Source organism: Vipera berus (genome assembly GCF_964194415.1).
Source record: "Vipera berus genome assembly, chromosome: 2".
Taxonomy (NCBI): domain Eukaryota; kingdom Metazoa; phylum Chordata; class Lepidosauria; order Squamata; family Viperidae; genus Vipera; species Vipera berus.
Window position 1 is genome coordinate 73,487,391 of NC_138203.1, and position 13,686 is coordinate 73,501,076.

The window sequence follows — 13,686 nt, forward strand, 5'->3', positions numbered from 1 at the left end:
TGGATAATATAAATGAACCTACATATGAATTTACTTTATACATTCATTTGATATTAATTTAGTCTTTATCACATACATGCTGTATTTTTTTTATTGATGCTAGCTTTGTCTTGATCTTCCTGTGAAATTAATAAATGCACACATTGACTTCTTACTGACCTATCTCTTCTTAATGTCTTTATTTTTCCCCCATTGATTTGTGTGATCTAGTTCAGCCACCTTACCTGTAACGTTTCGCTGTGCAGAAGAAAAAAATCATGTTGACAAGAGAATTACTCGATTTGTTTTACCAGTTGGAGCAACAATCAACATGGATGGAACTGCACTGTATGAAGCAGTGGCTGCTGTTTTTATTGCACAGCTTAATGACTTAGAGCTAGACATTGGCCAAATAGTGACCATTAGGTAAGGATTTGCTGTATCACATATTTTGCTTATTTTTTTTCATAGTAACCACTATCTTTTTTCATCTATAATATTTAGAATTAGAGAATCTTAATGTTACAAGGGACCCTGAAGGTCATCTAGCCTCCTGAGATGAATCTCTTGTAAAATTATACTCTCGTAAGAAGAAGACCTGTGGTCAAAGTTAAATTGTGACATGGATTATATTTCAACACTTAACAGTAAAACTCAACTTTGTGCCCAGTGGATTTTCTTAGCACTGAAATCCATTAGCCATATTCATTACTAATTTACACATTGTGTTGCTAAATTCAGAGAATCGCTGAATTTAACTGTATTATTCAACTAAGATCATCATATTTTGACACTGTACTGCGTTTGATAACTAATTTCAAATATCCTGCATTATAAATTGCTTGACTTGATAGACAACAGAAATAGAAGGAAGATACAGAAGAGAGGTTTGTAGCTTCATGATGGGGCTAAAAGATGTTGGCTTTTCATGTTGGGACATTTTCTCTTCTCTGAATATCATATTTTGTTAAGCAAGTTGGCTCAGCTGGCAGTAGTTAGCAGTGTAACACATATTCTTCAATGTCAAAATATTTTTTATGAGAGAGCAATAATGAGTCTGATTTCATGTCTGGAGAAGCTAGTAACAAAAGGATCTCAAGATGGGGAGCTCTTAAAAAAGGAAGCAATAAAGCACAATTTGTAAACCATTCCTTTGAGCAGTTGTCCAGTTACACCGTTTATTCCTGCAGCCTTCCTATTTTTCAACATTCTTGTATCACTTACGACTTCTTTTCCACCACCTTTTTCCTTCAACATTAGTATTTAAAGCATTCATTTTGATTACATGTTACCATCCCACTGCCCCATAGACATCTCTAAAACATTCCTTCCACCATTTCCTACTTCAATTTCATCCAATTATTTTATTATTTTTATTTTTTATTCCATTCATGCTGTTCAGAAGCACCTTGTTTTGCCCTTTTCACCCACTTCCAAATAAATTTTCATTTGTATCAAAATAGTTTTGTATCCCCTCTTTGTCTTTCTAATTGTAGTTGATTACAAAGAAATATGAACCAGTGATATGGTAATAGCTGTAAAACAAGGCAAATGCAGTTTCAGGCTCCATCAACAGAAATAAAGTTTCCAAATCCACTGTACCATTTCATGCTCTGTTGGTCACAACCCTTCTCAGCTATTGTGTCTTTTTTATTTGGGATGCAGTGTGACAGCAACAGCCGCCAGCATTGGAGCAGCAGGGGTACCACAGGCGGGCCTTGTTACCATGGTGATTGTACTGAGTGCAGTGGGACTGCCAGCTGAAGATGTTACCCTCATTATTGCAGTGGACTGGCTTCTGTAAGTTCCTACACTTCTTATGCATCTTTTTACATGGAAAATTTCAATGAACCCATTGCATTTTGTAATTGATATACTTCTAATGAGTGTTTTCTGCTGGCAGCAGTTGAGATATTTCACAACTATGTTAACATTTAGTTGACACTGTGTTACAATATTAACAGATATTGGACTGAGTATTCATTCCAATGCTCCAGGATATCCAATAATACTCCTTTTTTTTCTTTTGCACGAACTTGATTATTTGCACGCAATAGTAACTAAAATTGACACTATCTGAAATATTATTATAAACATGTAATCTCATCTGATGCAGTTGTTTAGAAAACATATTCTTTCAGCAAGAAGAAAATGACATAATTATAGACAGAAGGAATGAAATACCAAGCAGTTCATTATTTTAGAATTCTCACATTGTTTCACTTATTATCTTAACTGTATAACCTTTCACCTTGTAAAAAGTAACTCAGTGTGTAGAGTTCTGTATCCCTGAATTTCCATTAAGTGCTGAGCATACCTTTGCAAAGTAGAAGCACCTTTTCAAAAGAAAGGCCCTGCCAATCTGCTGAAGATGTGTCTTGAGAATAGGAAATAAACACTCCAACACTAAAACATTCATCAGATTTCTTGATTTAATGTTTTTCTTTTCCTAAAGGTCAAAAACGATTTCATGCAGAATAGTATTATTGCATTTACTAGAACTTGAATTTATAGCAATGGTGACTGACATTTCCCTTAAGTGGGTCAAAGCTTATGATCAAAGTAATGTATAAGAAAGTCAGTGCTTATAAGAAGGCTCTACCATGCAATTACCCTATTTTATTCACAAAACATGATGAAAATCCCAGAGGATATTGTCTTCTACCTGTAGTCCTCCCAGATGTATTCACCACTTCATCCAACTTTTTCCTTACTCTCTCTCACCCACTTTGTATAGCTATTCCGTATTTTCCCTACAGTGTCTTTAGTTCAATGGTCCTAGGACTTGTCAACTGGAAATCTCCAGTACTACATAAGTGATGAAGATGTAGGTATAATACAGCCCTTGAGGTCATTTTTTTGTCAAAGCAGGCAGCTCTGCAGAAATGTGGAAGCCAACAGATCCTAGATTAGATTTTGATGGTCAAGGACATTTGAAATTCCAATGTTGAAAACTGAATTATTGAGTACTGTATGAGACACCTCAAAATTTTCATGTCCTTAATTACAATGTCGGAATTCTACACTGACATATTTTTGCCAATATTGATATAGCTGAGGTATAAATCTCATTTAAATATAGGTTGAATTTATTGCCACCTGTCCTGACTCTTCTAAAATGTTGCTCTCTAGGGATCGATTCAGAACAATGGTTAATGTTCTTGGTGATGCCTTTGGAACTGGAGTTGTGGAGAAACTCTCCAAAATGGAACTAGAACAGATGGACACCATCTCTGAAGTTAACATTGTGAATCCTTTTGCTTTGGAAACAACCAACAGTGAGGAAAAAGAGACAAAGAAATCCTATGTGAATGGAGCTTTTGCTGTAGATAAGTCTGACACCATATCATTCACCCAGACATCACAATTCTGAACTTGATTGACTAACAGAGGGCCACATTGGATTAAAGGACATGAGAGACCCTAAGTCAATCCATATATTGGGATCATTACACTATCGATTCCTCATGCTGTTCTTTTGTCTTCTGCCTGTATTCCTACAGGTATACAGAGAAAAGAAAAAATCTCTCTCTCTCTCTCACAATTCCCATCTCCCACAGCCACTCAGAAACAGAGAACACAGCCATTCTATTCCTCCTGTTGTGCAAGCTGCCCATACCATATTTCCCTCACAATTGGGAACATGGGCTCTTTCTTCCCAGTTAATTGACGAGAGGCAGCCAGCCATGCTCAGAGCTGTGGAGATTTCTTCAGGAGGCCCAATACAGAAAAATAGGTATATTCTCGAGCCTAGTTATGTTCTCAGAAAAAAATTGTTCCATCATAGTTGAGAATGAATGCTAGCACACTAAGGTTCCTCAGCAGCACCTGTCTAAGATTCTGAAATGAAATCTTTTAGCAAGATTTAGAGGATAATTACATTCCTTAGGGACAGATTGTCTTTGGCTCGTAGCTATCGCAGCATTTGGTCATTATGTGCAGATATATGAAAAAGTCAGATTATAAAAATATGTATCTTTTTAAAAGCTGTGTCGTATTTCTAGGAATTCTAGATGTCTGCTTACTATGACCATTCCCAGAAGTTGGAGCAATGAGCTGGAGACAAGCTATTTATGAGGAATAATAAAACAGTATTTCCAGATGCACAGAATTCCACGCATGGAATTATTTTTTTAAATGATATCCTCACTGTTCTTATATTTCAATTGCTACTGAGACATTTCTCTTTAAATTGATTCGGTTCAAAATAAATACTACTATAGCTAATTAACTGTTAAATAGAAAAGGCAGAAGGATAGTTCTGGAGTAAATGTGAAGTTTTTGAAAATATATGTGTATTTTTAAATCTTAATTGTTGTTGAAATTGGAAATTATTACTTGAGAACTTTATATTTTCATTTCCATTGCAAATTATATCTATGGCATAGTGGAACTCCATGACAAATCCCATCACAACAGCTTTGCAGCAAACTAAACTCTAATAATGCAGTTTTCCTCATTTAGTAATCTTCTTTTGGAAGCTGTAAGACACAGTTTTAGAGCTCTCTGTTTGATAGAGGAGATAAAAGAATGCATTTCATGGGTATACAAGCAAACTATAATTTCATATCTTTCCTCCAGTCTCTTGTCCACTCCAATCCCAATTCCTTTTGTGTCATTGCAGATTCTATTCTATCCAGGAAAAGGGTATAATTGAACACAACCCTAACTTCACAGCTATTCACTGAATGGCTTAGAGAAAGTGTATGTTTTTAAAGTATTGCAATTACTGTATGTGATTCACTGCATGTTATTTGTTTGCTTCTTTGTTTAATCTTATAACTGAATCTGAAAGCTTGCAGTGACCAAGAAGCAGGCTTATGGTGAATATTATACCAGCTTGTCTACCAGCATATACACCTAGACTGGTGAAAGATAAGTAGCAGCCTTTTATGAAAGTTTATAGTGTAGAGTAATGGAGATATATTCTCATATGGACCCTATGAGTGTGATTTATTTATGAAAACATTCCATACTGTTAAATAGTTCATCTAGTTAGTGCTTAACACCGATACCTATGGTGCAGTTTTATTCTCCTTTGAAAAACGTTATTGCAGAAGATAAACTTTTCTTTGGACATTGCTGGTTAGCTACGTAACACAAACTGAAATTCATAGAAGATAATGATTTTGTAAATAGGCTTGTGCTAATCTGAGAAAAATGCACTTAATTACTATGAAGAAACAACAAATTTGTAGCCTTAGACAGTCTTACACTGTTCTATTCAATAAATAATCCAGGTACGTGCCAAAGAACACTGAAAACTAAATATTCAGATAATAATGTTTTGATAAATTGCACCTTAATTGTGTGAGAGGCATAATAATGTACTGTATGTATTTAAATATAATACGCTATAAATGAAATGCGCAAAGTGCAAACATTGATCTGTTTGTACAAATAAAGGAGTGTACAGTGTAAATCTTGTGCAAAATTATTTTTTAAAAAACATTTGTACAGCTATGCTATTGCTAGAGGGAAAATGTTCTTAATAGTATTTTGCCTTTTCCTTGCACCCTTCAATACTATACATGTCCCCTTTGTTTGATTTCAATAAATAGTTCTGGTCATTCAGCCTATCCTTGTTCTATGTCTGTATGTAGACTTCTGTATCAACAGTGATGAAGAATGTGAGCTTCTGTTCATCTGTTTTAATGTGAAAAGCAGCATAGAAGAAGAATGCGGCCATTCTGTCCATACCATATTTCCTCACAACTGAGAACATGGGCTCTTACTTCCCAGTCAATTGATGAGAGACAACCAGCATATTCAGAGCTGTGGTGATTTCTTGTGACATAGTTTTGTCATTAAAGCCCTATTAAGAGCTATTCCCAAATAAGTAGTTCCTGGCGGCTCCCATGTTAATTTGCCTATAAGTAGTAAAAGTTTACTATTAAGCCAGTTGGATTTATTTATATCCTGTCTTTATTACTTTTTTATAATGGCACATAAACTTACTTAATACTCCTTCCTCCTCCTGTTTTCCTCACAACAAGAACCCTGTAAGGTGGGTTTGGCTGAGATAAAGTCGACTGGTCCAAAGTCACCAAACTAGCTTTCATGCCTAAGGCAGGTACAGAACTCATGGTCCCTAGTTTCTAACCTGGTATCTTAACCACTACATCAAACTGGCTTTATATAATATAAAAAACAAATATACATTTGGCAAATGTTTACCTAAAGGAACAATGGCGGATTAGACCTGAAGCTCCTAAGAGACACTTGAAGAGAACTGCTTCAATACTTGGGATACTGAAGTAATCAACCTATGACAAACAATCCTAAACAGTGGAATCAATTATGTACACATCCTAAGGCACGATCAATACATAGTTTCCTTCTTTTTGCTAATGGAGATCCTGAAGCAACAGATCACAGATATTAGCTCTGTCCTAAAGTATATTATGTGCCCAGTCAAAGGGTTTCATCACTTCTTTGAGCTACTCTTTGGTAATACGCTGGAAGCTGACCCACCTTGTAGAGCAGGATTGCTGCTACCAATACCAATCCTGTAGCAATATATAAGGAAACTTGCTGGAGCGAGATCTGTAGCTCTCTCAAATGGGAAAATTTTCAAGTCACTGATAAACATATAAGTCATTGACCAGGATTAACCTTGTGGGATTGGGCCCTGAGTCTTCAGAGGAAAGCAAGCAGACCCACATATGCAAAAATCAATTATTTCCATTGGAGTTACTGTATATTACCTGAGCATATCAAGTTCCTTGCAAATATGGTATTCCTAGGACATCTTCAGACATGGAATAAGAGCAGCAAGGAATTTCCTATTGGGAGAATATCAGTGTTGTCTTATATACAAACAGTATGTATCAATACTATATTCTAAATATTAAAAATATATTTAAAATACTTTGTGTATGCAGCCCAATTTCTTTATAATGTTAACTAATTTTATTTAAATGTCAGAAAGATGCACAAAGGTGGCTTTCTCACATTCTTATGTCCCAAAAAGAATGAATTATTCATGTTTGAACAATTATACCCTGCCCTTGTAAAAAATGCTGAGCAATAAATAAGTTATCTGTTATGTTCAATACTTTGGATGAATTCAGGGATTTCTAGGCAGGTTCTATCTCTTCTTCATGACTTCTGCCCCAAACCTGTACACTGAGAGGCCTTGCTGAATAGAGAAGAGCTCTGCAGTAGAGCAGAAAACCCTTTTGTGAGCAGACTGGTTTGGGTTGATTCTTAGAGTACCTCCCTTCTCCTTCCTTCGTAGGCTACTCCTTCCAACAGGATCTTGTAGGGGAAGAATGGCAGAATCTGAAGGTAAAGTTAAAAAAAGGATCAGCTGAGAATCTCTTCATAGCCACAAACAAGTTAATTCCACACACACAGCCCTTGAATTCAGTCTATCCTTATCTAGCCCCTAGCACAGAGTTCCCCAACCTTTTTGGCTTTGCAGGTTGGTGGGGTGGAGAGGGGATGGTTCCATGTGCACCCACCACTTCTGCAACCCAAGTCTGAAAGGCTAAAGGTCCAAAAGTGGACCGCGGCCCCGGGGGTTGGTTGGTTAGCAGGTGCTAACAATTAGTTAAGGGACGTGGTGGCTCAGTGGGTTAAGGACGCTGAGCTTGTCGATCAGAAGGTCGGCAGTTTGGCGGGTCGAATCCCGAGTGCGTAACAGAGTGAGTGCCGGTTACTCGTCCCAGCTTCTGCCAACCTAGCAGTTCGAAAGCACGTAAAAAAAATGCAAGTAGAAAAATAGGGACCACTGCGGTGGTAAGGTAACAGCGCTCCGTGCGCCTTTGGCGTCTACAAGACCACAGAGACATCCTCGGACAAGTGCTGGCTCTTCGGCTTTGAAACGGAGATGAGCACTGGCCCCTAGAGTCGGAAATGACTAGCACGCATGTGCGGGAGAACCTTTACCTTTACCTTTAACCATTAGTTAAGATTTTTATGTATAGGCATGAGTAGCGACACATCAGTTCCTTCATGTGTGGACCTGATCTTTTGTGCCTGACAGACCTGCCACACACAAAATAAAATTTCAATAGCAATAGTTCCAGTAACAATATTATCATAGAAAAGGAGGTAGGAAATTGACTCTGGATGTAAATTGGCATTGCCCCACAAAATTATGTTCCTCATTTAGTCATCTGCCCACACATCCAGATCCTTTACCAATATGCCCACAAAGAATTCAGACACCCATCCACCAGATGACATTTTCAGGTCAAGGAATCGGGCAGATTTTCTAGGGATAAAGGTGACCCAAAAAATCACGAATGTATCTCTTTACATTAGGGCAATACACATTCTTTTGCCTGTCTTGCACCTACTGCAGTTAGGTGGCTTAAGCTTCTAGTGTTTCTCCATTTATCATGGTTGGATTTTTGAAACAATTGATTTTTCATTTATACTAACGGATTCTGGGAAATGAAGCAGATGCAGTGGAGGCATGGGTAGGATTCTCGTGTAACAGATTGTACTAGAAGGGGCATGCTAACCTAAGTAATAAAAATGAATGGGTAATTGAGGGTTTCTATTTATTCTGTTTGCAGTCACGAAACCATGAAACTATAATGTCACATCCCTTAATACATGATTCAGAAACAATAGCTGGATTGGAAGCATTCCCCTCCTCCATACAACATTCATATCATAATTAAGACAGGTTTCCTTGCCATTTGTATTGTGTAGGATTTTTAAAAAATAATAGTTAAAAAGAGGGTAGAAATGTTTTAAATGACCCTGGAATTCCTGCAAAGGATTCAATCTTTGCATTGTGTTTTTTTTTTTACTTTTATCTAGTTGGAAACCTACAAGTAAAAAAGGTGTTACTACAGTTACAGTGCAAACATATATATCATATTTGATTCAATAGAATTATTTTCTTCTTACGGTAAGTAAAACGGTATGCAACTGGAATATTTTAATTGTCTTAATGCCATTAGTAATGTGGGACAGAAACTGGGACTAAGGAGAAAAAGATTTGCAACTCTATAATGCGAAATATAGGAGGAGATAGAGAAGTGATATCCAATTATTAAAGACAGGAAAACCTGAAATAGAAGAGCACTTTTAAGGTGAGATTTTCTTTCCTGAATTCGGGGAGGGGGGAGGGCTATAACTAGAAGAATGTCAGATATAATCGAAATATTGCATAGTATTTGTGATTATCAATTCCATATGTAGGTAGTAATTTGCCCATCCAGAATGCTGGGGTGGTCTTGTCATATTTGAGTGCTAGTTCTTGGGCCTTTTATCTTTGTTCCCAGACTTGAGATTGTTGCTCGATATAGCATTGCTCAGCCCACTTCTAAATAGCTGCCATAGCCCTTCTATTGCGAGTCACTTTTGGACAGACATGTTACTTTCACTTTATGTGGCTGTTGGCATTTTAAAGAAATGGATGACCTGAACAGAAGCATTGTTGAAGTAGGTGGCATGTTGGTATCAGGAGAAAGGGCTAAGCAGGATTATATGCAGAATGTTGCTTTTGGAAAAAAGTCAAGATGGAGGCCACAACAGCATGAACAAAACTCTGCGTTAAGATATTTAAGTTTAGTAGCTGGAACAATGGAGTTGTACAATGAGCCAGAACACATAGTTATAGTTGATTGGTTGGAGAGTGCTGGCTCCTGTGTCAGGCAATCTGCACTGTGATTGGTTGCTGTGGGTGTGGAGGGGGAGTTTCCCTTTTTTTCCGCCTTTTCTTCTGTGTGCCCTGTGTGCTCTCTGATTTATCTCATGATGTTCCTGTTTGCCTGACTAGTTTGCTGTACGTATAGATGTAAAATATACTTATTATTTATATAAAACTACAAGTTCGTGTCGGCGTCTGCTATGCAATTCCCTGACACTCTGTCCAAAGTATATTGCACCACACATAAAAATGGCAATGCTTCTCAGCCATCATGCCTTTTTTTCCAGCAAATTCTGTGGACACCTCTGAGCTTAAGGACAACTCCTTCATGACAAATAGCTGCCAGAAGGAGAAGGCCATCCAATCCCTGGACTCACATCATGGTCTTGATCTGGCTCAGTTGAAAAGCAATAAAAATCATGTCACGCCTGTTTTACCTTAGAGCATAAGTGTGTGGAAAACTAACATCTATCTAACATGAAGATTTGGAGAAGGATCCAACATGTGGCACACACTTGTTTGCCTGCCATCCACCTAGAACTGGAATTGAAGGGAAGATAAGGGGGCAGTTCCATTACATGTTAGCTATATAGCTATCCTGACTGAGGAATTATGGGAGTTGAAGTCATCAGGTCTTAAAGTTCATCAGGTTGGACACCCCTGTCATAGTCCAATAGAACTACAATTACAGAAAATCAACATGATGCTACTAAGATATATTAGGAGCATTTCTTGCTTTCCTTCTATAATTTGAACATGAATTCAGAAGAGCAACAACCTCAACAGCCCATTTGGTTTTGGTTACGATGCTGAAATGCCCAAGGCCTCAGCCATAATGTCACCCAAGGAAGATCAGGGATATATTGAGGAAAGAATAGATACATCAACTTAAACATGGACATAGTAATGCATAATTTTCTGAGCCTATTTTGGGTTTTTATCTCTCAGACATACTCATGCCTCTCCTCTTTTGAGCAAGAAAGTATTTGAATCTGTTAACTGCTAAAATTAAATGGTAATTACAGTACATTATCAAACCAGGACAGAAGGATACTGAACAGTATGAATGCCAGTTAGTGTTTAGTTTTGTGATAGAGAATATGATACAGAAAAAAGGTTCTTTTTCATTATCCCAGCAAAATAGAAACTATAAAAGAAAGGGCTTTGATCCACTTAATTTTGCTTGCACAGAATGGGAATATAATAAAAGAATATGGAATTCAACATTCTGGAAGCACAAGCAATAGAACACAGCCAAACTAGAGTCTTGGACTTTAAAAGAGCTAATTTCAATTTAACTTAGAGAGACCTTGGGAAGAATTCCATGGATGAGAATCCTAAAGGGGAAAACAACTCAAGAAGCTTGGGAAATTTTGAAAAGTGAGATAATAAAGGCCCAGTCTAGCACAATACCAACAAAGAAGAAAAAAACAGCTCTCAAAAGAAACCAGCATGGCTGCATAAAGAACTCTCTCATAAACTGAAAGATAAAAAGGACAAGTATAAGAATTGGAAAGAGGGAGCACATAACTAAGGCAGAATATCAGCAAATAGCCCGTGCCTGCAAAGATGAAGTGAGGGAAGCTAAGGCTCAAAATGAACTAAGGCTTGCGACCAAAGTAAGCAATAACAAAAAAAGCTTCTTTCAACATATAAAAAACAAGAAAAAAGTTAAGGAAATGATTGGTCCATTAGTGGGGGGAAATGGCAAGAAGGTGACAAGCAACAGGGAGAAAGCAGAACTATTTAACTCGTTTTTTGCATCTGTCTTTACACAAAGGGAAAAAACAGTCCAACCTACCAAAACCAGTGCCATTAAAAACAGAATAGAAACGCAAGTTAAGATAGGCAAGAAAATGGTAAGTGAGCACCTGTCCAGCCTAGACGAGTTCAAATCACCAGGACCAGATGGATTACACCCCAAAGTTCTCAAGGAACTGGCAGACGTGATCTCAGTGTGGAAAATAACTGGAAGTAGCGAGGAAATTTTAAAATAAATATATATATATGCTTTTAGTATTATCATGAAATCATATTTTATATTTTATAATAATCATTTTATAATCAATTGCCTGAGTAGATGCTTTGAGTATATGGGGAAAAATACAAGCCTCAAATGGAGGGAGGGGGAGAACAGGAGTTACCATGGGGCCCAGTGTGAGTCACCATCTAGGAATTGTTTTTAAGTACCTTCTGGTGCCTGGTACCCCTGGCAGGTATAGAAGATGGGAGACATCTCTCCTCTAGAAACAGGATAGTAGGGGAGGGATCTTATTAGTATAATTTAAGAAAACAGGGGCAGAGATAATGTATTTTGTTTAGGCGCTTCTGATAGATTGTAACCTCCAAAGCCTAAGCCAATGGGGCCATGGGGGAGGGAATGGGGCATTGCGATAGGATGTATAATAATATGTGATTTTGGAATTTGGGGTGTGGTTCAGTGCTTGGCTGCATTGTTTGCCTTCCTGAATCCACCACGCTTTGCAAACCATTATTTTTTTAGACTTTGTTGTGAAGTCTAATAAACTTCTTTTCTATTTGTAACTCAAACAGGATGGATTTCAATTTGTGACTATTTTTGTGTCTAACATCAGGACCACTGAACTATATTTTTCAAAGATCCTGGAGCACTGGGGAACTACCAGAGGACTGGAAAAGAGCTGATGCAGTTCCCACCTTCAAAAAAAAGGAAAAAAATAGATCCAGGAAACTGCAGACCTATCAGCCTGACCTCAATACTTGGGAAGAGTCTGGGAAAGATAATCAAACAACAAATCAGCGAACACCTTGATGCAAACAAAGTCATCACTAAAAGTCAACATGGGTTTGTCAAAAACAGATCATGCCAGACAAATCTTATTACATTCTTTGACCAAGTGACAAAATTAGTGGAAAAGAGGAATGCTGTAGATATAATTTACTTGGACTTCAGTAAGGCATTTGATAAAGTAGATCACAACCTACTACTTGATAAAATAGAAAAATATGGGTTAGATAGCATCACCACCAGATGGATTCGTAGCTGGCTGACAGGCCGTACTCAGCGTGGGGTCCTCAATGGAACTGCATCTACATGGAAGGAAGTGTGTAGTGGGGTGCCCCAGGGCTCTGTTCTGGGCCCAGTGCTCTTCAAAATCTTCATCAACAATTTGGATGAGGGGATAGATGGAGAACTCATCAAATTTGCAGACGACACCAAGCTGGCAGGAATAGCCAACACTCCAGAAGATAGGCTTAAAATACAGGAGGATCTGGACAGATTCGAACACTGGGCGCTATCTAACAAATGAAATTCAATGGTGAAAAAAGTAAGGTTCTACATTTAGGCAGGAAAAATCAAATGCACAGGTATAGTATAGGTGGTACCTTGCTCAATAGTAGTAACTGCGAGAGGGATCTCGGAATCCTAGTAGACAATCACTTCAATATGACCCAGCAGTGTGCTGCAGCTGCCAAAAAAGCCAACACAGTGCTAGGCTGCATTAACAGAGGGATAGAATCAAGATCACGTGAAGTACTAATACCACTTTACAATGCCTTGGTAAGGCCACACCTGGAATACTGCATCCAGTTTTGGTCACCACGATGTAAAAAAGATGTTGAGTCTCTAGAAAGGGTACAGAGAAGGGCAACAAAGATGATTGGGGGACTGGAGGCTAAAACATATAGGGAACGGCTGCTGGAATTGGTTATGTGTAGTTTAACGAAGAGAAGGGGGAGGGGTGACATGATAGCAGTGTTCCAATATCTCAGGGGCTGCCACAAAGAAGAGGGAGTCAAGCTATTCTCCAAAGCACCTGAAAGCAGGACAAGAAGCAACGGATGGAAACTAGTCAAGGAGAGAAGCAACCTAGAACTAAGGAGAAACTTCCTGACAGAACAATTAACCAGTGGAACAACCTGCCTCCAGAAGTGGTGAATGCTCCAACACTGGAAGTTTTTAAGAGGAGACTGGACAGCCATTTGCCTGAAATGGCATAGGGTTTCCTGCCTGAGCAGGGGGTTGGACTAGATGACCTCCAAGGTCCCTTCCAACTTACTTATTATTATTATCTATTATTATGTTCTTAGAAATAAGTTTCATACAAATAGGC

General features: G+C 38.0%; 1 protein-coding gene across 1 annotated transcript in view; it reads left to right on the forward strand.

The window, feature by feature from the left end:
- SLC1A1 (solute carrier family 1 member 1) overlaps positions 1–5,550 on the forward strand; it is a 46,247-nt gene extending 40,697 nt beyond the window's left edge. Inside the window, exons 10-12 of the mRNA XM_081321931.1 lie at positions 211–405; positions 1,645–1,779; positions 3,112–5,550. Of these exons, the coding sequence (XP_081178057.1) occupies positions 211–405; positions 1,645–1,779; positions 3,112–3,352 (571 nt within the window). The 3' untranslated portion in view covers positions 3,353–5,550. The remainder of the gene's footprint in view (positions 1–210; positions 406–1,644; positions 1,780–3,111) is intronic.
- The last annotated feature ends 8,136 nt before the right edge of the window (positions 5,551–13,686 follow it).